General features: G+C 38.9%; 1 protein-coding gene across 1 annotated transcript in view; it reads left to right on the plus strand.

Annotated features, from left to right (window-relative positions):
* The first annotated feature begins 1068 nt into the window (after positions 1–1068).
* Positions 1069–21134, plus strand: part of AGO3 (argonaute RISC catalytic component 3) — a 125481-nt gene continuing 105415 nt past the window's right edge. The window contains exon 1 of the mRNA XM_004001795.6: positions 1069–1425. Within this exon, the coding sequence (XP_004001844.1) occupies positions 1407–1425 (19 nt within the window). The 5' untranslated portion in view covers positions 1069–1406. The remainder of the gene's footprint in view (positions 1426–21134) is intronic.

Raw genomic sequence — 21134 nt, forward strand, 5'->3', positions numbered from 1 at the left:
ATTAACATTCTAAACGTTGCTGATACTAGGGACAGGGAAAAAATCATTAATCATTTCTCAGCCTGAATGAAACAGTTATCATTTCTGTAAGGCAACAAACACTAATGGGCTACACAATAGTAAACAAAACTTGCAGATAGAGGGTTTGTTAAGGAAATACCGTAATAGGATACAGGAATGCCTCACCATAGGTCCAGGAAAGGCATCTGAAATGACTCCTTTAAGTTGAGGTATGAAGAGCGATTGGCGGGCACAGAGGATGGTGTGAGCGTGAGAAAGGAGGGCTCCTGGTCAAGAAAATGCAAGTGTAATAGAGAAGCGCTTTGCCCAGTGCTGGGTAAGCAGACCATTGTAGCTGTAGCATAATGATGAAGAGTCTCGCTTGAAGGGAAAGGCAGGGACCTCCCTTTATGCCTCTAGCTTGGCCCCGGAGTGGAGTTTGGGCCTTAGAGTGACCAGGCGTTATCAAAGAGTTCTTAACATGGAAATTATTCGATCTGACGTTTTTGTCAAGTCATCTTTCCCCAAGTTAGATTGTACGAGAAATATTCTCCCCAGAAATTGTCAAAACAACTCTACAAATTTGGAGTGATAAACCGTGATGGTCACTCGACCGCCTGCAGGGGAGGAGGCACGTGGGGTGGTCCCAACTGGGCGTGGCGGGAGGGCCTCAAGAAGAAAGGGGGACCTTTCCCCAAGACAAGATCAGTCTGGGGCCCTCACAGCTCCTGCACCTCACACCAGCCAAACTCCAAGGAGGCTCTCTTCCAGGTTAGCGAGGCCGCCCTCCACGCCTGCGCCTCGGGCCGGCACGGCCCCACACCAGGGTGGCGGGAGGGGTCCACCCCCTCGGGGTTGTCTCCGGCCGGCACGGCCCGGTCCCGTTCCCTGTCCCGGGTCGCACGCCGTCGCGCTCGCCTCAGACTCCGCCCAGGCTCGGCGCCCGCGGCGCGACGCCTCCCCTGCGTCCACCGCGCCGGCCGCGCCCGCACCGACGTCGCGCCCGAACGGTGAGGGCGGAGAGGCGAGGCCTGGACGTCTGGCGAGCCCGGGCGGCGGAACTGACGCCAGCGGGCTTCCGGGGGTGGCCCCCGGGGAGGTCGGCGGCGGCGCCGCAGTCGTGGAGGGGCAGTGGGAGCGTAAGCGGCCGTGGGCGACGCAAGTTCCGCACAGAGCTCTTCCCTTCTCGCCTCACACTTCTTCCTCTCTCCTAGTCGCGTGCTGCCTCCCGACGGCCGCTCGTCCTGACCAGAGCTTTCGGAGTGCGGTGGCTGAGGAGCAGCCGTCACCACCCCGCCTCGGGGCCGAGTCAGGGTTCCTGTCGCGCCGCGTCGCCCCCTGCGCCGCCTCCTTGCCCTCAGTGGCGGGCGCCCTTCTCGCTCGAAGCACTCCCCCCAGCTCCATGAATGGAAATCGGCTCCGCAGGTGAGTGAGTCAGAGCTGCTGGTCCGTTCGGTGGGGGTAGGTAGCCCCAGAGCATCCTCGCCCCCGGCGCCCCGGCCCAGGTGCGCGAGGTCTGCGCCGTCCCCGCTCCGCCCCGCGCCCAGCCCTTCCTCCGCCTCCCCGCAGCCCCGCCGCAGTTCCCCGGGGCCACGGAGTAGGCGACACTGCGGGGAGGGGGCGCTGCTCTAGCGATGGAAGTTTGGGGTTCCTTCGGAGTCTAGCAGGGTTGCCATCGTTTTCGTTATTCGAGTTGAAGCTATAATGGGGTGTGTGTCCCGCAGAGACAGTGGGTGGCCAGCCTTCTCCCTTATTTATCTCTTAAGGTAGTTGTGAAGATACATTAAGATAGCAGATGAGAATTGAGTTTGAAATAGATGTTAGTGCAACGTCAAATGCAAGATGGCATTTCTCCCATCCCTGAGTTCTCGTCTGATGTTCGTGGCAGCTTGGTATACAGTTCCTGAGGATCTTGGAAATGTCATATCAGCTTGGATCACTGCTTATGTGAGGAGGTAGATCTTAAAATTGCTGACTATATATGTATTTGTTCATTCTTTATTCCCTAGAGAATCAGCTGTCATATTCTTGGAAATTTAGGATTAAGAACTGCTTCTCTCTTTGGGAAAAAATGATAGTCTTGAGAAAAAAATTGCAACATGAGCAATGCTTATATTTAAAAAAGAAAAAGCACTCTTTGTGGTCTGTAATTAGTTGAAGGACATAAGTAGGTGTTACATAACAGTTTGCTTTCCAAATGATCATATTTGGTATGTTAAATTTGGAAGTATGCTTCATCCAGTCACAGATTTATAAAGTAATTTTGAAAATATTAAGTGGTTGGTGTCTTCTTACTAATAATACCAAAAGTCCCCGAATTTCACATCTCATTTTGTCAATTGGTGAGGCAACTGAATATGAGATAAGAAAAACTTACATGAGAAACCAGTGACATAATGATAATAAAGATTTTGTTGACTATATTAAGGAGTATAATTGTCAAGTAGATGTGAAAAACACAAGTTGTAGAGATGGGCTGGGGAGAAGGGTTTATTACAATTTCTATTTTATGGAATTTTCTCTAATCAATATCTACCATTTCTCTTTTGCATGCTTCATCTTTTTTTTTTTTTGCCTTTTCATGTCTTCTTGAAAAGGGAAAGTTTGTCTAGACTGTGAAGAGTTTTACTCTGGTTTATCAGTGATTAGTATATTTCTGAAACTGTCCTCTCTTTGTTTTTCAGTTTTCTAATACAATATTTAGAGAATGTGATGATTTGGGAGATATACGTAATTTTTACATAATTGTTCATTGTTAAGCCCGGAAAACAAGCATGGAATTTAAATACTTTCCTAATTATCCTAAATTTCCAAAAAAAAAAAAAATTTAAGATTTTCCTTTTTCATCTTTGGAGTTTTCATATGAAATTACTCCCAAATACACGAACAACATTTTAGAAAATACTTCTGAAGACAAATGACCTAGCCAACGGATCCAACTTGCCAAGTATGATTCAGTAAATTCTCCTATGAATTCTTGAGCTATAGATAAGTTTTACCTCTTCTTGCATGGGCCATTGCTGAAATATATACCCATTTAACTGTCTTCACATCTGTGGAGGTATAGTTAGATTTATCAACCATATGGTTGGACATCTTCGAACACAAAGTTTATTCTTCAGTGCAGCTTATACGTGATTGAGTGTAATTTAATAAGATAAAGTATAATTTGGCTTAAGAGTGTCATCATCAAAAACAGAATTTTCATTCTTCCTGAGACTTTTTTCATGTAATTGTTATGCTGCAAATAAAATTAAAAGCATAGTTGGGAAAAATGTGCAACTGAGTTTAAAATCAAGAGTTTGACAGATGTATATTTTTTGAAAATCTTAGATGCATATGTTCTCTGATAGTCTATTGAGTCAATGTTGGATCTTGGCTCTCCAATTCTGTTCTTTTTCGTGGTAATTCTCAGGAATCGGCTTATGGCAAAATGTATTAAATTCTAGTTGTTAGGTGGATACATAGAAAACTTAAATTTATTTACATTAGAGGACTTCAGATACAAATTCTATATATGTGTTGCTTAGCAAATCATTCATTCTTCACTAACAGTTAATATTTGTCTATTCTTCTTTTAGGCATATAATATTTTAAGTGATTTTTGTTAAAGGGTGTCCTGTACAGTGTACTGACTTAGTGCTGTGTGAACTCTATGATTTAACCAAAAAGCTGCCAGGCACAATTGGTTTTTAAATAATGATAATCAATAGTTTGGCATCTGTGCCTAGGACTCCTTAGTTAGGGGAACTTACGATGAAACACTTTTATGCTTTAATTACAGCTGGTCTAAGATTATGTATGTTGTATTTTCATTCCAAACGAAGTGGGAATAAAAGAAGTAGAAATGTTTATTGAGATAACAGTTCTCCTGGGTAGCTGTTTTTTAGGACTGCACTATTCTAGTCTGTATTTTTAGGTAAAATCAGACTAGTGTTGAAGGCAGAGAGTTGTATTTACCTCCCAATGAAAGAAAAACATTTTCTGTTAAATGAATGGTAGTACAAAGTAGTTTGTTTGGTAGTTGTCTTATACAGTCTTGCAAAAGTGAATAGACTGTGTTTCTTAGTTATATTCTTGATTTCCTGTTTGAATGTAGTTTTTTAAGGACTCTACGTTTCTTATGCAATAAAAATCAAGAAAAGTCATTTGAGAACAAATTTCAAAGGATGTATGGAAGCTAAGTTTGAGTAAGATGAACAAAAGTTGTGGATTCAAAGTACTGAAGTATGTAATGCCATTAGGTTCTCAGTTTAGTATTTCTTTAATTGCTTGGGAAATGTTTTTATTGTTATATGGATTTTCTCACTTGTAGAGTTTTGTCTTGAAGAAGATTAGATGCTGCTCTGTCTAGAGGAAACACTGAAAAGTTTAGCTCGTGCTGCTCTGAAGTGGCCATTGTAATGTTTTTTCCCTAGTTTTGCTGCTCTTGACTGGTATTGGGGCTTATAAAAATGTACATTATTTTGATTTTTGTTTTACAATTTAATTCCTCTGACAGTGATGGAACACCCTGAGGGAAAACTGAAAAGGAAACAAGAAACAACTGTTTTCTTCTAAACAAAGACTTAAAAGTAAAGGGGGGTGGGAAACATGAAATCTTCAAATGTCAATCTTCAAATGATAAGACTTTAAAAAATTATCCTGATTTCATCACCTTGGTATAATCACTCTTTAAAGTTTTAAACCAAATTCCAAGTTAATAAATGTGTTAAGGATTTTTTTTTAGCTAAGTAATTTAGGAAAGTGGTTGGAATAAATAAAATAGTTTCTAAATGCTATTTTTGCTCCTTCAGAGAATTGTATGTAATAATTTGATAATTCAGACTTAATTTATTATTTTCCAGTGGGAACATTACATTTGTTTGTTTCTGTATGCCTGGTCCGATAGTATGCAGAGAGGCCAGAGGCCCTGTAAAGTGAACATTTCTGGAAAAGTTCTCTGTTGTATATGGAAAAACCCTGCCTCAGGATAAAATTCTTGCCAAATTGTCATAATCTTGGGTTCTAATTGAATACTATGTTATTTTATATCACAGCCATCTTTCTTCACATTGGTTTTCATAATCTTAAATAAAATATTTGAGGATCTCCCTGAAAGGTGAATTAAATATTTCATAATCTAAAACAAAGTTGTAGTCTTGTAAAGCAAATATACCCCAGTAAAATTTTTTTAAAAAGAAAAAAAAAGAGGGCTGCTGCCTTGTCATGTTACATAGTTGAAAGTTAATAAATAATTATATGAATCTGGAAAAATAAAGTAACATGTTTTCGCTTATAATACTTAAAACTAGGATCTTAACTAATTTATGTGTAGTTTTGTTTTAATGGATTGGGAAGAAAAGACGAGTGATCTGTTTTCAGGAAGGTAAAACTAAAAAGATTATTTATATAAGAAAAGTATTCTTTCCAAACCTGTTTAGTCTTGGTTTGTTGGGATGAACAGCATTCACCAGACATTCCTGCTTCTCATTCAGTTGTCTGGGATACTCAATAGACCCTCATTCTTGGCTCATTAACAAAACAGATGTGAGAAAGAATATTGTGTGGTGTTTCAACCATAGTGGTTATGCTGTTAGGATACATGAACACCCTTTCTGTGTTTGGAGTTTCTGTAGTTTTCTGCCATTATCTGTGTTTTTAATATTAATGACTTTCCTTGGCTACCCATTGCTTTGAAAAAAAAAAAAAAAAGACTTGAGATTTAGCAAAATCTTGTCACACAACTGATGCTTTCTTTTATATCTTAAATATGGGCTCTTTGTGATTTGGTTGCAATAAAATATTATATACATTAATCTAGAATGCTAGTTTAATGAAATCATAGGGAAGAATTCTTTGTTTTATATCAGCCAGTTTTTCCTACATTATTTCTAAATTATTGAGTTCTTGAGAAATCAGAATATATCTATAGAATATAGACATGAGATATTTTATATTTTTCATTTTTGCAAGAAAATGTTCTCAATTGTAGGCTTACATAATGCTCCTTTTGAGTCATTACCAATATTTGATGTTTTAACTGATTTCTAAATCTAACAGCAAAAGTTCGGTAGTGTATCTGTCAACTTTAAAAAAGTTGAAGAATAGATTGCAAAATAGCAGTGAAGTCCTTTTGTTTGAAGAAACTTCTAGCTTCTGAATTGGGACTTGTTATCTATCTGTATATTTGATATAAAATTACTCAGATTTTTCTAAATTTTTGCTTGGGTGATAATAAGTTTTTCAAAAGTTCCCCAACTTTAATTATAAAATAAATCTCAAGGCATTCCCATAGTACATGGACTGTTTGTTTTCTGAAAGAGGGGAGGGGCATGGTGGGGGAATGTCTTTGAAAAATAGTTCCCCATATGGCATCTGAGAAATTTAACCCTGAACAGTCTGAATGTTCTAGAGTGCTGATTTAGCTACAGTGAATATAATAAATGTAATCTGATATGAGTACACTGTGTTTGTACAGGTTCATTGAAAAAATAGGTAGAATTAGTAGATAGGAAGTTACTAAAATCTCATGCCTTGTGGGTTTAACTAGAAAACAGACATTTAACTATGTCAAGTTTTGAAGTCAACACAATAGATTTATTTTTTCAAAACAAAAATAGAAAATTTTTCCTGATTGTAAAAATATATGTTTATTGTTTTTTTAAAAGCAAACAGTATAGGAAAATATAGAATAGAAATGAAAATAATACGATCTTATAATCCAGAGAAAACCATTGTTAATTTTTTCTTGTATATTTTCTTATATGTCTATCCATCGTCATATTAATTGTTTTTAACCTGCTTTTTCTACTCAGTTATGTATCATGGTTATTTTTTCCTTATCATTACTTATATCTATGTAGCAATATAATTTTTACTAATGTATAGCATTTAATTTTTAAATTTTTATTATTATTTTTTGCCATGTCATTTGGCTTATGGGTTCATAGTTCCTGGACCAGTTATTGGACCTTTGGCAATAAAAGCACAGAGTCTTAACCAATGGACCACCAAGGAATTCTAGCATTTAATTTTATTAGTCAGTCTTAACTGATGGCGTTTAGATTTTTTCTATTTTTTAAATAAAATTTTAACTGAAACTTTGGTAAGTATCCTAATATATACATCTTTGTATGGTGATCCATTGATTGCTTTAGGATAAATTCCTAGAAGTAGAATTGGTAAAATGAAGTATCCCATGAATATGGAAGTAAAAGTTCCCAGTGAAAATCCATAATTTGATAATAGGCTTTAGTTGATTCTGATTTGTTCATTGCTTATTTTTATTTTTTTGTTGTTGTTCATTGCTTATTTTGCATCAGTCACATTTGCTGTAGGCTTTAATTTAGCTTTGGATTCATAAGTAGAACATGTTAAATTCTTAGGTCAGTGAACACCACATACATATGCTTTGAAAATGTATAGTTTGAGGTTTATGTGGTTAGTTGTTATTTAGCCAATACTTGATATAGTTACCAAAAGAAAAGTTTGGGGTAGAAATTCCTGATAGTGCTCTTTATTTCTATGTAATCACATTTTCAACTGTAGTGGACAGTATATGTATTTGTTAAATAACTAAAATATGCTTCAGGGGAAGTTTAATTTATTGTATGGACAGAATTACTTCTTCCATTAATATACATTAACTTTTTTAAAAAAATACTTTGATTTGATGATTTTATAGTCAATAGAGTTCTGTTACATTGCTTATTCATGAAACGGAATTTTTATTTTTACCAGTGTGTATAAAAAGTATCAAGCAAAATAATGATAACAGAATAAAATTGACAGTGTAATATAGTGTAGAAAGCATGGGTTTTGGAGACAAATCCTGGTTCTCAAATTAACATAATAATGATGTGCCATTGCAGGTTCATCTGTTTTAACAAATGTAACACTCTGGTGTGGGGATATTGATAGTTGGGGAGGCTGTGCATAGGTGTGGGTAGGAGGCATATAGGCCATCTCTGCCTTCTGCTCAGTTTTACTGTGAACCCACTCTAAAAAAATAAAATGTTAAAAGGAATTAACTGTGATTTTAGGTAGTACATTTAATCTTCCTTAACCTTAATTTCCTTATCTGTATAATAGCATAGTAAAGAGATTCAGTATACAAAGGAAATAACATTCTTCACTTCCTAATTTGTAAGACATTTTACTATAGAAGATTGAGGGTGTATAGGCAGAGCTGTAATAAACTCCCATATACACATCTCCCAAACCCAACATTCATCAACCCGTATCCAATCATGTCCATTCTACTCTCCTCTTTCCTGTATTTTTTGAAGTGTATTCTGGGCATAATATTTCATTTATAAATATCTACTAAGTATAAGAGATATAGGGGACTTCCCTGGTGGCTCAGTGGTAAAGAATCTGCCTGCCAGTGCAAGGGACCCAGGTTCAAATCCTGTTATGGGAAGATTCTACATGCTGCAGAGCAACTACTGAGCCCGTGCTCTGGAGCCCAAGACCTGCCACTGCTGAAACCTGCATGCTGAGAGCCCGTGCCCTGCAACAAGAGAAACCAACAAAATGAGAAACCCGGGCACTGCAACTACGAACAGCTTCTGCTCGCCCAACTGGAGAAAGCCAGGACAGAGCAGTGAAGACCCAACACAGCCAAAAATAAATGAATATATATATATACTTTTAAAGAGAGAGAGAGGGAACTTCCACAGTGATTAAGATTCTGGGCTTCCACTGTGGGGGGCGTGGGTTCAATACCTGGTTGGGGAACTAAGATCCTACAAGCTGTGAGATGCAGCCTAAAAAATGATGGATATGTACTCTTTAAATAAGCCACAGTACCGTTATTACGGCAGAATAATAACAGCGTAATCATTTATATCAAATATCCAGTCGGTGTTCAAATTTTAGCTTGTCTCAGATGTTGTACTTTTTTTTCTTAACAGTTTGCCTTTTTAAAATATATTTCATTTTTGAATCAGGATCCAAATAAATTCCCCACATTGTAAATGATTGATACATGTTTTAAGTATCTCTTAATTTGTAAGGTTTCTACCCTTTCCCCCTTTACAGTTTATAGATAGTTTGTTCTTTTAGACTTACTCACAGTCTGGATTTGGCTTGTTCTGTCTTCATGGTATAATTTAACATGTTTCTTCAAGTTTACTGTAAATTTTGTTGTTGTTCAGTCACTAAGCGAGTCCAACTCTTTGCGACAGCATGCCAGACTCCCCTGTCCTTCAGTATCTCCCAGAGTTTGCTCAAACTCGTGTCCATTGAGTCAGTGATGCCACCCAGTCATCTCATCCTCTGTTGCTCCCTTCTTCTCCTGCCCTCAATCTTTCCCAGCATCAGGGTCTTTAAGAATGGGTCAGCTCTTCGCATCAGGTGGCCAAAGTATTGGAGCTTCAGCTTCAGCATCAGTTCTTTGGATGAGTATTCAGGGTTGATTTCCTTTAGGATTGACTGGTTTGATCTCCTTGCTATCCAAGGGACTCTCAAGAGTCTGCTCCAACACTACAGTTCAAAAGCATCAGTTCTTTGACATTCAGCCTTCTTTATGGTCCACCTCTCACATCCATACATGACTACTGGAAAGGCCATAGCTTTGACTATACGGACCTTTGTTGGCAAGTGACGTGTCTGCTTTTTAAAATGCTGTCTAGGTTTTTCATAGCTTTTCTTGCGGAGGGTAAGCATCGTTCAGTTTTGTGGCCGCAGTCACTGTCCACAGTGATTCTGGAGCCCTCCAAAAATAAAATCTGCTACTGTTTCCATTGTTTCCCCATTATTTGCCATAAAGTGATGGGACCAAATGCCATGATCTTTGTTTTTTGAATGTTGACTTTTAAGCCAGTTTTTTTGCTCTCCTCTTCCACCTTCATCAAGAGGCTTTTTAGTTCCTCTTTGATTTCTGTCATAGAATGGTGTCATCTGCATATCTGAGATTATTGATAGTTCTCCCTGGCAGTCTTGATTCCAGCTGGTGATTCATCTAGCCCGACATTTCGCATGATGTACGCTGCATTTAAGTTAAATAAGCAGGGTGACAGTATACAGCCTTGACATACTCCTTTCTCAATTTTTAACCAGGACCTAAAAGCTTGATCAGATTCAGGGCATCTTTTTTTTTTCTTCTTTCTTTCTGCCCACACTTTGTGGCATGTGAGATCTTAGTTCCTTGACCAGGGATTGAACCTCCACGCAGTGGAACACGGAATCTTAAACACTGGACCACTGGGGAAGTACCCCCAGAGCATTCTTTTTGAGCTTAACTGTAGTCAGGTTTTTGTTCCTAGCACTTTGCTAAAATTGCTCTTATCAGAGTCAACAAATTATTTGGTAAATCCAATGAAAGTCGCTCAGTCGTGTCTGACTCTTTGAAACTCCATGGACTGTAACCTGCCAGGCTCCTCTGTCTGTGGAATTTTCTAGACCAGAATACTGAAGTGGGTAGCTGTCTCCCCTTCACTTCTCCAGGGTATCTTCCCAACTGAGGGATTGAACCCAGGTCTCCTGCATTGCAGGTGGATTCTTTACCTTCTAAGCCACCAGGGAAGCCAGTTATATCCACTAGTCAGTTCCCAAATCTTAACCATGTTTGATTACATTGCTTCCTTCTTGAAACACTGCTTTTCCTCTTGTCTTCCTGGCTACCACATTCTCTAGGTCCTTCTCCAACCTTATTGGCTATCACTTTTCTTCTTCCTTTGCTGTTTCATCTTCATCTCCCCAGTCTCTAAACATTGGGAGTTTCTCAGGATTTATTAATATTCTTCTGTATCCTGCCACAGTTTGGGTGATCGCCTCTGGTTCAGTGGTTTCAAAAGCCACTAACATGCCAAGGACTGTCATATCTACGTCTCTAGCCTATACCTCTTAAAGTGTCCTAAAAATCCTCTTGATTTCTTCTCAAAATTTTGTATTATTCCAGAGTCTTTCCTATCAGTATGTGACATTTCAAATTCTTTTAGTTGCTTAGACCAAAAAGCTTTTAGAGCTCTTTTCTTTCATACCCCACACCTAATCCATTAGCAGTTCCCACTAGGTCTCTTGTCTAAATATTTTCCACATTGACATCATTCCCATAGCTGCTACCACTGCTGCCCTAGCCAACATTATCTTTTGCCTGGAAAGTTGACTGGCCTACTAACTGGTCTCCTTGTGCTTATACACATAATTTTTCAGACAGCAGTTAGAGTGATTGTTTAGAAAAGTTTAAGTCAGATCATAATGCTTCTAGATTCGGAACCCATTGTTGATTTCTCATAAATCATAATCAGATCCAAAGACCTCATCATGGCTTGCAAATCCCGGGTGATCTGATCTCCCATTATCTTTCCGACCTCATCTCCTACTATTCTCTCTTGTTCATTTTGCTCCAGGCAGAATGGTCTATTTGCTGTTCATTGAATACCAGGCAAGCTTTGTGCTTTATACTTGATTTTTCCTTTGCCTGGACTACTCTTTCAGCTATCTATAATACATGACTTTTTCTCTCACTTCTGTTTTCTGCTTCAGTTCAGTTCAGTCACACAGTCATGTCTGACTCTTTGCAATCCCATTGACTGCGGAACCCCAAGCCTCCCTATCCATCACGAACTTCCAGAGCTTGCTCAAACTCATGTCCATCAAGTCAGTGATGTCTTCCAACCATCTCATTCTCTGTCACCCCCTTCTCCTGCCTTCCATCTTTCCCAGCATCAGGGTCTTTTCCAGTGAGTCAGTTCTTCGCATCAGGTGGCCAAAGTATTGGAGCTTTAGTTTCAGCATTAGTCCTTCCAATGAATATTCAGAACTGATTTACTTGAGGATTGACTGGTTTGATCTTGCAGTCTAAGGGAATCTCAAGAGTCTTTTCCAACATTACAGTTCTAAAGCATCAATTCTTCAGCACTGAGCTTCTTTATAGTTCAACTCTCACATCCATACATGACTACTGGAAAAACCATAGCTTTGACTAGATAGACCTTTGTTGGTAAAGTAATATCTCTGCTTTTTAATACGCTGTCTCAGTTTGTCATAGCTTTTCTTCCAAGGAGCAAGCATTTTTAAATTTCATGGCTGCAGTTACCATCTGCAGTGATTTTGGAGCCCAAGAAAATAAAGTCTGTCACTGTTTCCATTGTTTTCCCATCTATTTGCCATGAAGTGATGGGACCAGATGCCATGATCTTAGTTTTTTGAATGTTGAGTTTTAAGCCAGCTTTTTCACTCTCCTCTTTCACTTTCATCAAGAGGCTCTTTAGTTCGTTTTTGCTTTCTGCCATAAGAGTGGTGTCATCTGCATATCTGAGGTAATTGGTATTTCTCCCAGCAATCTTGATTCTGGCTTGTGCTTCATCCACTTCAGCATTTGGCATAATGTACTCTGCATATAAGTTAAATAAGCAGGGTGGCAGTATATAGCCTTGACGTACTCCTTTCCCAATTTTGAACCAGTCCGTTGTTCCATGTCCAGTTCTAACTGTTGCTTCTTGACCTGCATACAGGTTTCTCAGGAGGCAGGTCAGGTGGTCTGGTATTCCCATCTCTTTCAGAATTTTCCATAGTTTGTTGTGATCCACACAGTCAAAGCCTTTAGTGTAGTCAATGAAACAGAAATAGATGTTTTCTGGAATTCTCTTGCTTTTTTTAATGATCCAGTGGATGTTAGCAGTTTGATCTCTGATTCCTCTGCCTTTTGTAAATCTGGCTTGAACATCTGGAAGTTCACGGTTCACGTACTGTTGAAGCCTGGCATGGAGAATTTTGAGCATTACTTTGCTAGACTGTGAGATAAGTGCAGTTGTGTGGTAGTTTAAGCATTCTTTGGCATTGCCTTTCTTAGGGATTGGAATGAAAACTGACCTTTTCCAGTCCTGTGGCCACTGCTGAGTTTTCCAAATTTGCATGCATATTGAGTGCAGCACTTTCACAGCATCATCTTGTAGGGTTTGAAATAGCTCAACTGGAATTCCATCACCTCCACTAGCTTTGTTCGTAGTGATGCTTCCTAAAGCCCACTTGACTTCACATTCCAGGATGTCTGGCTCTAGGTGAGTGATCACACCATCCTGCTTATCTAGGTCAGTTCTTCTGTGTATTCTTGCCACCTCTTCTTAATATCTTTTGCTTCCGTTAGGTCCATACTATTTCTGTCCTTTATTGTGCCCATCTTTGCATTAAATGTTCCCTTGGTATCTCTAATTTTCTTGAAGAGATCTCTGCTGCTGGTGCTGCTAAGTCACTTTAGTCGTGTCTGACTGTGCGACCCCATAGACGGCAGCCCAACAGGCTCCCCCATCCCTGGGGTTCTCTAGGCAAGAACGTTGGAATGGGTTGCCATTTCCTTCTCCAATGCATGAAAGTGAAAAGTGAAAGTGAAGTCGCTCAGTTGTGTCTGACTCTTTGCGACCCCATGGACTACAGCCTACCAGGCACCTCCATCCATGGGATTTTCCAGGCAAGAGTACTGGAGTGGGGTGCCATTCTAGTCTTTTCTATTCTATTGTTTTCCTCTGTTTCTTTGCATTGATCACTGAGGAAGGCTTACTTATCTCTCCTTGCTATTCTTTGGAACTCTGCATTCAGATGGATTTATGCTTCCTTTTCTTCTTTGCTTTTCTCTTCTCTTCATTTCTCAGCTATTTGTAAGGCCTCCTCAGACAGCCATTTTGCATTTCTTTTTCTTGGGGATTGTTTAGATCACCGCCTATCCAGTGTTACAAACCTCCATCCATAGTTCTTCAGGCATTTTGTCTGTCAGATCTAATCCCTTGAATCTGTTTGTCACTTCCACTGTATAATCATAAGGGATTTGATTTAGGTCATACCTGGATGGTCTAGTGGTTTTCCCTACTTTCTTCAATTTAAGTCTGAATTTGGCAATAAGTTTATGATCTGAGCCACAGTCAGCTCCTGGCCTTGTTTTTGCTGATTGTATAGAGCTTCTCCATCTGAGGCTGCAAAGAATATAATCAGTTTGATTTTGGTATTGACTGTCTGGTTTTCTGCCTACTTGTCGCCTTTTCAAAGAGGACTTTTTTGACAAACCTAATATGGCTAGCTACCCACTACCACACACGTACTGTCTATCCTTTTAACCCATCTTATTTTGTATAGCTTCCATGGGCAGAGGAGCCTGGTGGGCTACAGTCCATGGGGCTGTAAAGAGTCAGACACAACTGAACAATTGAGTACACACACACATTTTTTAAAGCAGTTATTATTACCTAACTGGCAAAAAAGAAATATAGTATAATATATCCTCCCACCCCTGTAAAATCTTCATGAGGATCAGGTCTTTACTGTATTTATTAAAATTACTATTCACCTGAATAATGCCTGGCACTTAATATACAGTAAATATTTGTTGAACACATTTATGAGTCAGGAAACAAATGACTTGATGAGTGATAGACTTTCAGCAAATGTTAGTTTGTAGTGTAATGTACTGATGAGAATTGCAGGCTCTGAGAGCAGACTGCTGCTAAGTCGCTTCAGTTGTGTCTGACTCTGTGCGACCCCAGAGATGGCAGCCCACCAGGCTCCCCCTTCCCTGGGATTCTCCAGGCAAGAACACTGGAGTGGGTTGCCATTTCCTTCTCTAGTGCATGAAAGTGAAAAGTGAAAGTCAAGTCGCTCAGTCGTGTCCGACCCTCAGCGGCCCCATGGACTGCAGCCTACCAGGCTCCTCCGCCCATGGGATTTTCCAGGCAAGAATACTAGAGTGGGGTGCCATTGCCTTCTCCAGAAATCAGACTACTTATTTGCAAATCCTGGCTTTGCTATTTTCTTCCTGTGAGCATGTTTTTTTAAACATGTGCTCCTTGTGCTTCAGTTTCCTCATTGTAATATAGTACCTGATTCAAAAGTTATGTAGTGAGAAGTCACCAAATGTGTATCACATATATAATGCTCTGTATATGTTTCTGTTATTGTTGTAATTTGGGGATAATCCCCCATTATATTATGAACTACTTCAGTAAAGTAATTGTGACTTATTAATTCATGTATCTATAAAACCTCAAACATAATACTTGTTCAATAAATAGAATAGACAAATGACCTTTTATATTCTGATTTTTTAAAAAAATTATGGGTGCAATGAGTTTCATGAGAGAATAATGAATATAGAATAATAAAACATTTTTAAGCCTATCTTGATGGTTATCACATGTAAATAAAACAGCAGAAGGCATTTTTTTTTGTAACGTATAAAAGATTTTCAAGGGTTGTAATGCCTAATGCTAGAGAGGGCATAGGAGAGAAAGAAATCTAGTGATAGTAATGTGTTCATATGCCAGTTTGGCAGAAAATACCAAGTCAGAAATATGTTTCTGTTCCTGTCCTTTGACCTGGTGGTAGGTCTATTTCTGACATTTGTCTGAGTGAAAATTTCTGTATACCAGTTTCCTTCTCTAGTTCTCCCAAACAAAACGGTAGCTGTTTGATGCAGAAAAATTTCCTTAGCATATTTATATGACATATTGTAGGAGTTTATTAATATTTATTGAAGAACTACTGCTTTTTTTAATGACTTCTGTGCCTGGCACATCTAGAATATATAGATCATTTTATCTCATTTTTAAAATAAAGTAACTGAATGTACCGCAGCATAATAAAGGCCATATTTGCCGAAATCCACAGCTAGTATCATAGTCAACATGAAAAACTGAAATCTTTTCTTTTAAGATCAGGAACAAGACAAGAATGCCTACTGTCAACACTTTTTTTCAACTTATTGCTGGGGACTTACCTGATGGCACAGTGGATAAGAATCCGCCTGCCAGTGCAGGGGACATGGGTTCGATCCCTGGTCTTGGACGATTCCACGTGCTGCAGAGCATCTAAGCCCACATGCCACAACTACTGAAGCCCGTACACTCTAGGGCCTTCAAGCCGCAGCTCCTGAGCCTGTGTGCTGCCACTGCCGAAGCCGGAGTGGCTAGTGCCTATGCTTGCCACAAAAGAAGCCACCACAGTGAGGAGCCCACACACCATGAAAAGGAGCCTCTGCTCACCGCAATGAAAGAAAGCCCAAGCAAAGCAACAAAGACCCTGCGTAGCCACAGATAAATAAGTAAAAGAGAAAATTGACTTTTATACCTTTAAAAACAACAACAGTGCTGGACAACCTAGCCAGAACAATTAAGTAAGAAAAAGAGTAGAAAAGGTATTCTTACTGGATTGGAAGGAGTAAAACTGTATTTGCAGAGGACGTGCTGTTATATATAGAAAACTCTAAATTGTGAAAACCTGTTGGAAATAATAATTGAATTTAGTAGAGTTGCGTGATACAAAATCAATATACAAAGCCTAGTATACTTCTATATACTAACAACTATCAAAAAGATAGAATTTTTAAAAATCCCATTTACAGTAGTATCAAAAACAATAAAATGCTTATGGAAAGATACTCTATGGTCATGGATTGGAAGAATTAATATTGTTTAAATGCCCACACTATTCAAAGTTATCTACAGATTCAGTGCAGTCCATATCAAAATTGCAATGGCAAAAAAATAAATTGCAGGAGATTTTCTACAGAAATAGAAAAAGCAATACCACAGAAGATCCCCAATAGCTAAAACAATCTTGAGAAAGATGAGCAAAGCTGGAGGCATCACACTTCGTGATTTCAAACTATATTACAAAGCAGTATCATAATAGTGTGGTATTGGCATAAAAATAGGCATGTAGATCAATGTGAACCTAAAAATAAACCCATGCATATCTACTCAGCTTTTGACAAAGGAGCAAAAAGTACACAGCGGGGAAAGGATAGTCTGTACAACAAATGGTGTTGGGAAAACTGGATAGCCATATGCAAAAGAATGAAACTAGACCCTAGCTTATACCATATATAGAAATTAAAATGGACCAAAGACTAACAGAATACCTGAAACCATAAAACTCTTAGAAGTTTTACTCCATAGCACCTAAGCTTCTTGACATTGGTCTTGACAGTGATTCTTTTTTAGTTTAATACCAAAAACAAAGTTAAGGCAACAAAAGCAAGAATAAGTGGGTGAGACTAAATCAAAATAAGTCTCTGCTCAGCAAAGAAAATCATTAACAAAAGGAAACTTTATAGAATGAGAGAAAATATTTGCAAACCACGTATCTGATAAAGAGTTAATATCCAGTATATACAAGAAGCTCTTACAACTCAATAGCAGAAAATAACTTGATTGAAAAATGAGCAAAGGACTTGGAATAGACATTTTTCCAAAGAAGACATGCAAATGGCCAACCAGTACATAAAAGGTGCTCAGCATTACCAGTTATCATGGAAATGCAAATCAAAACCACAGTGAGATGTAACCTCATACCTATTGGGATGACAGTTTATCAAAAAGACAAGATGATAAATGCAAATGTGAGTGTGGAGAAAAGAGAACCCTTATACACTGCCAGTGGTAACATAAACTGGTGCAGCCACTGTGGAAAACTGTGGAGGTTCCTCAAGAAACTTAAACTAGAGCTACCATATGCTCCTTTACCAGCGAGGGAAGAGTAGGGGGAGGGATAAATTGGGAGTTTGGGATTGACATGTACACGCTGCTATATTTAAAATAGCTAACAAGGACCTATTGTATAGCACAGGGAACTCTGCAATATTCTAAATGGGGGAGGAATTTAAGAAATAATAGATGGATGTATATGTATAACTGAATCACTTTGCTGTGCATCTGAAACTAACAGAACATTGCTAATCAACTATATTCCAATATTAAGAAACAAAGAATAGAGCTGCCATGTGCCCTAGCAATCCCACTTCTGAGTATATATCTGAAGGAAATGAAACCATTATCTTGAAGCAATATCTGTACTTGACTGTTCATTGCAGCATTCACAGTAGCCAAGGTATGGAAACTATCTTAAATGTCCATCAGTGGATGAATTGAAACAAAATGTGGTATGTGTGTACACACATACACAGTGGAATATTGTTCAACCTTTGAAAAAGAAGGAAATCCTTTTATTTCTGACCATGGATGAGTCTGGAGGTCAATGAGCTAAGTATAATAAGACAAAGACACTGATTGGTATCACTTACATGTGGAGTCTTAAAAAGTAGAAAAATGGTTGTCAGGGAAATAGGGAAAGGCTGGTACAAGTGTACATACTTTAAAATGAATAAGATTGTACTATGAGTAAGATCTGCAGATCTAATGTATACCATAGTGACTAGAATTCATTATACTGTGTTGTGTAATTGGAATTTGCTAACAGTATAGAACTTCAGTGTTTTAAATCCTCCCCTCCTTGCAAAAAGGTGACTATGTGAGGTGATGGATATGTTAATTAACTTGGTAGGAAGAATCTGTTCACAGTGCACAGGTCTATCAAGCTATCATGTTGTATGCTGTGAATATCATTTAGAAAATTAATAGGCAAGTGAGTCAGAAGTTGTGCCTTTTCCCTGATTGTTAGATCTGAAATTTGAACTCAGATCTGAGACCATATTCTCTTTATATGTTAAGAGTTTAGCCTACTGTCCTCCAGGCTTATCCATGCAAATAACAGAAATCAAACTGAAACTAATTAAAGCAAAAGGGGTTTATTGACTCATGGAATCTAAGGAAGGTTGAGTAGCAATAGGAAGAACAGATGTGCAGCTGAACTCACACCTGGAGCAGTTGGAACTGGAAGCTCATGGTACCCCATGAGCTTGACTACCCCATCTCGTGTTTTGACTTCACTGTACATGCAGCTCTACTATACGTAGTTTCCATTTTATCCTGCTGTTGATTGGCTTTTTCTACACATCAGAACATTTCATCTCCGTTGGCTGCTATATCTCACAGCCTTAGTCCCTGAAGAGGAAATGCCTGATGGTTGTTTAGGTCCCAAGTTAAAAAAAAGTCCCAGGGGAAGGACTACTTATTAGTTTTTCTTGGTTCTGGTGTCTGTCCCTGGACCAGTCAATTGTGGGGCAAGTTCATGTAAGAACATATCAACTGCAGGTATTCTGTAGTACTTGGGAAAGTGTACAGTATTCAAGAGTGTAGCCATGAGGTAGAGGAAAAGGATGGTGGTGTGCTTGCCATACAGTCCTGTGAATATCCACTATAGTTGCTTGTTTCACTGTTTATGATAGTGAAAAATTGGAAGCAAGCTAAATATCCTGGAGTGAAGCTTGGTCAGTTGTAGTTCATCAACTTAATGGATCATTAAATAGCTGTTAAAATTATGGTTATTAAAACCTTGGGCTTCCCTGATGGCTCAGTGGTAAAGAATCTCTGCCTGCCGATGTAAGAGACAGGTTCAGTCCCTGTGTCGGGAAGATCCCCTGTAGAAGGAAATGGCACCCCACTCCAGTATCCTTGCCTGGGAAATTCTGAGGACAGAGGAATCTGGCAGGCTACAGTCCATGGGGTCCCAAAAGAGTCAGACACAACTTAGCTACTACACAATAACATAGGAAGATACGCTCATGATGCTACATTAAATGGGAACAGGATATAACATTTTATATACAGTGTGTTTGCTACTGTGAAACTCGAAAATTCAGATTACTGAAACAAATTTACAAGGTAATATGACAGGATCAGGTTTCAAGCAGGAGACATGGGTTTGATCCCTGGGTCAGAAAGATCCCTAGAGAAGGAAATGGCAACCTGTTCCAGTATTCTTGCCTGGGAAATCCCATGGGCAGAGGAGCCTGGTGGGCTACAGTCCATGGGGTCTCAAAGAGTCAAACACAACTTGGAGACTAAACAACAGCGGCGTTGACAGAGGGTCACTGTGGTCCAAAGTCTGGTCCCTAACTTTGTAGATCCTGATCCTTCATCTTGCCAGGCATCCAGAAACCATCATCACCATGAGGAACTGACTGATACTAATCAAAGTTCACAGGAAACTGATACATAAATCATAATGTTAAGTCAATCATTTGCAAAGAAAAATACTATTTCCAGAGCATCAAGCAGATTCATATTGACTAGTCATGAGGCAGCAAACCTCTCCCTCCAGTGGTCTGTATAGGCATCCAGACAATAATTAGAAGATTTCTCTGAAATTGTGGAATCAGGAAAAGGGGCTTAATATGAGGCACTCATAAGTATTAGGGATAGAACTATCACTCACTCACAAACTCTGTCCTCAGATCACTCAGTTTATATGAAAATACAGGTGTTAAATAGCTATAGAATTTTCTCTATATAGAGTAGACAGGCTATTTTATTAGGCTCAGAACTCCCACTAAAGAAAACTAAAATATCTGAATGAAGTAGAACAAAATGTCTTCTTAAAAGCATGGAATGATTAAGAATAGGTTGCTGAAAATCAGACATTCTTCATCACAACCAGTAGTTGGGAGACTGTTTGCCATTATGTTAAATGGGAGAAAGTATAATGTGTTAGATATTGGCCTAACCTCAACTGATTTTTCCAAATGAGAAATTGATGCTGGGAAGGATTGAAGGCAAAAGGAGAAGGGGATGGCAGAGGATGAGATGGTCAGATAGCATTACTAACTCAATGGACATGAATTTGAGCAAACTCCGGGAGGCAGACAGAGGAGCTAGTGTACTGCAATCCATGGGGTCTCAAAGAGTTGGACACGACTTAGCAACTGAACAGTAACAACTAACTAAAGTGCATTAACATATCTGTACATCGATCAGTGTCATGTTAGGATGTAAAATGCTTAGGAACATCTTTCCTGATCATGATAGTTAATATGGTTGGTTATAAACAGTTGTTTTGTGAGTAGTACGTGACAAATAGATGAGCTTTTTAAAATTTATCATTTTACTGCATTCTTTCCTTAAATTGAAATATAATTGATATAAGTTTCAGATGTACAACATGATTCAGTATTTGTAAATATTACCTCCACAATAAAGAGGTAATAACATCTGTGAACATACTTAGTTAGAAATTTTTTGTGATGAGAATGTTTAAGAGCTATTTTTTTCTACTTTCAAGTTTGCAGTACAGTATTATAAACTATAGTCATCATGTCGTACATTACATCCCAAGACTTACTTATTTTGGAACTGAAAGTTTGTACTTTTGATCCCCTTCGCTCATTTTGCCTACTCCCATAGTGGTAAAGAGGGCTTCTCAGGTGGCGCTAGTGATGAAGAGTCTGCCTACTAGTGCATGAGAGGCAAGAGACTCAGATTCGACCCCTGTGTTGGGAAGATCCCCTGAAGTAGGAAATGGCAACCACTCCATTATTCTTGCCT

This window comes from Ovis aries, chromosome 1, assembly GCF_016772045.2.
Source record: "Ovis aries strain OAR_USU_Benz2616 breed Rambouillet chromosome 1, ARS-UI_Ramb_v3.0, whole genome shotgun sequence".
Lineage (NCBI taxonomy): Eukaryota > Metazoa > Chordata > Mammalia > Artiodactyla > Bovidae > Ovis > Ovis aries.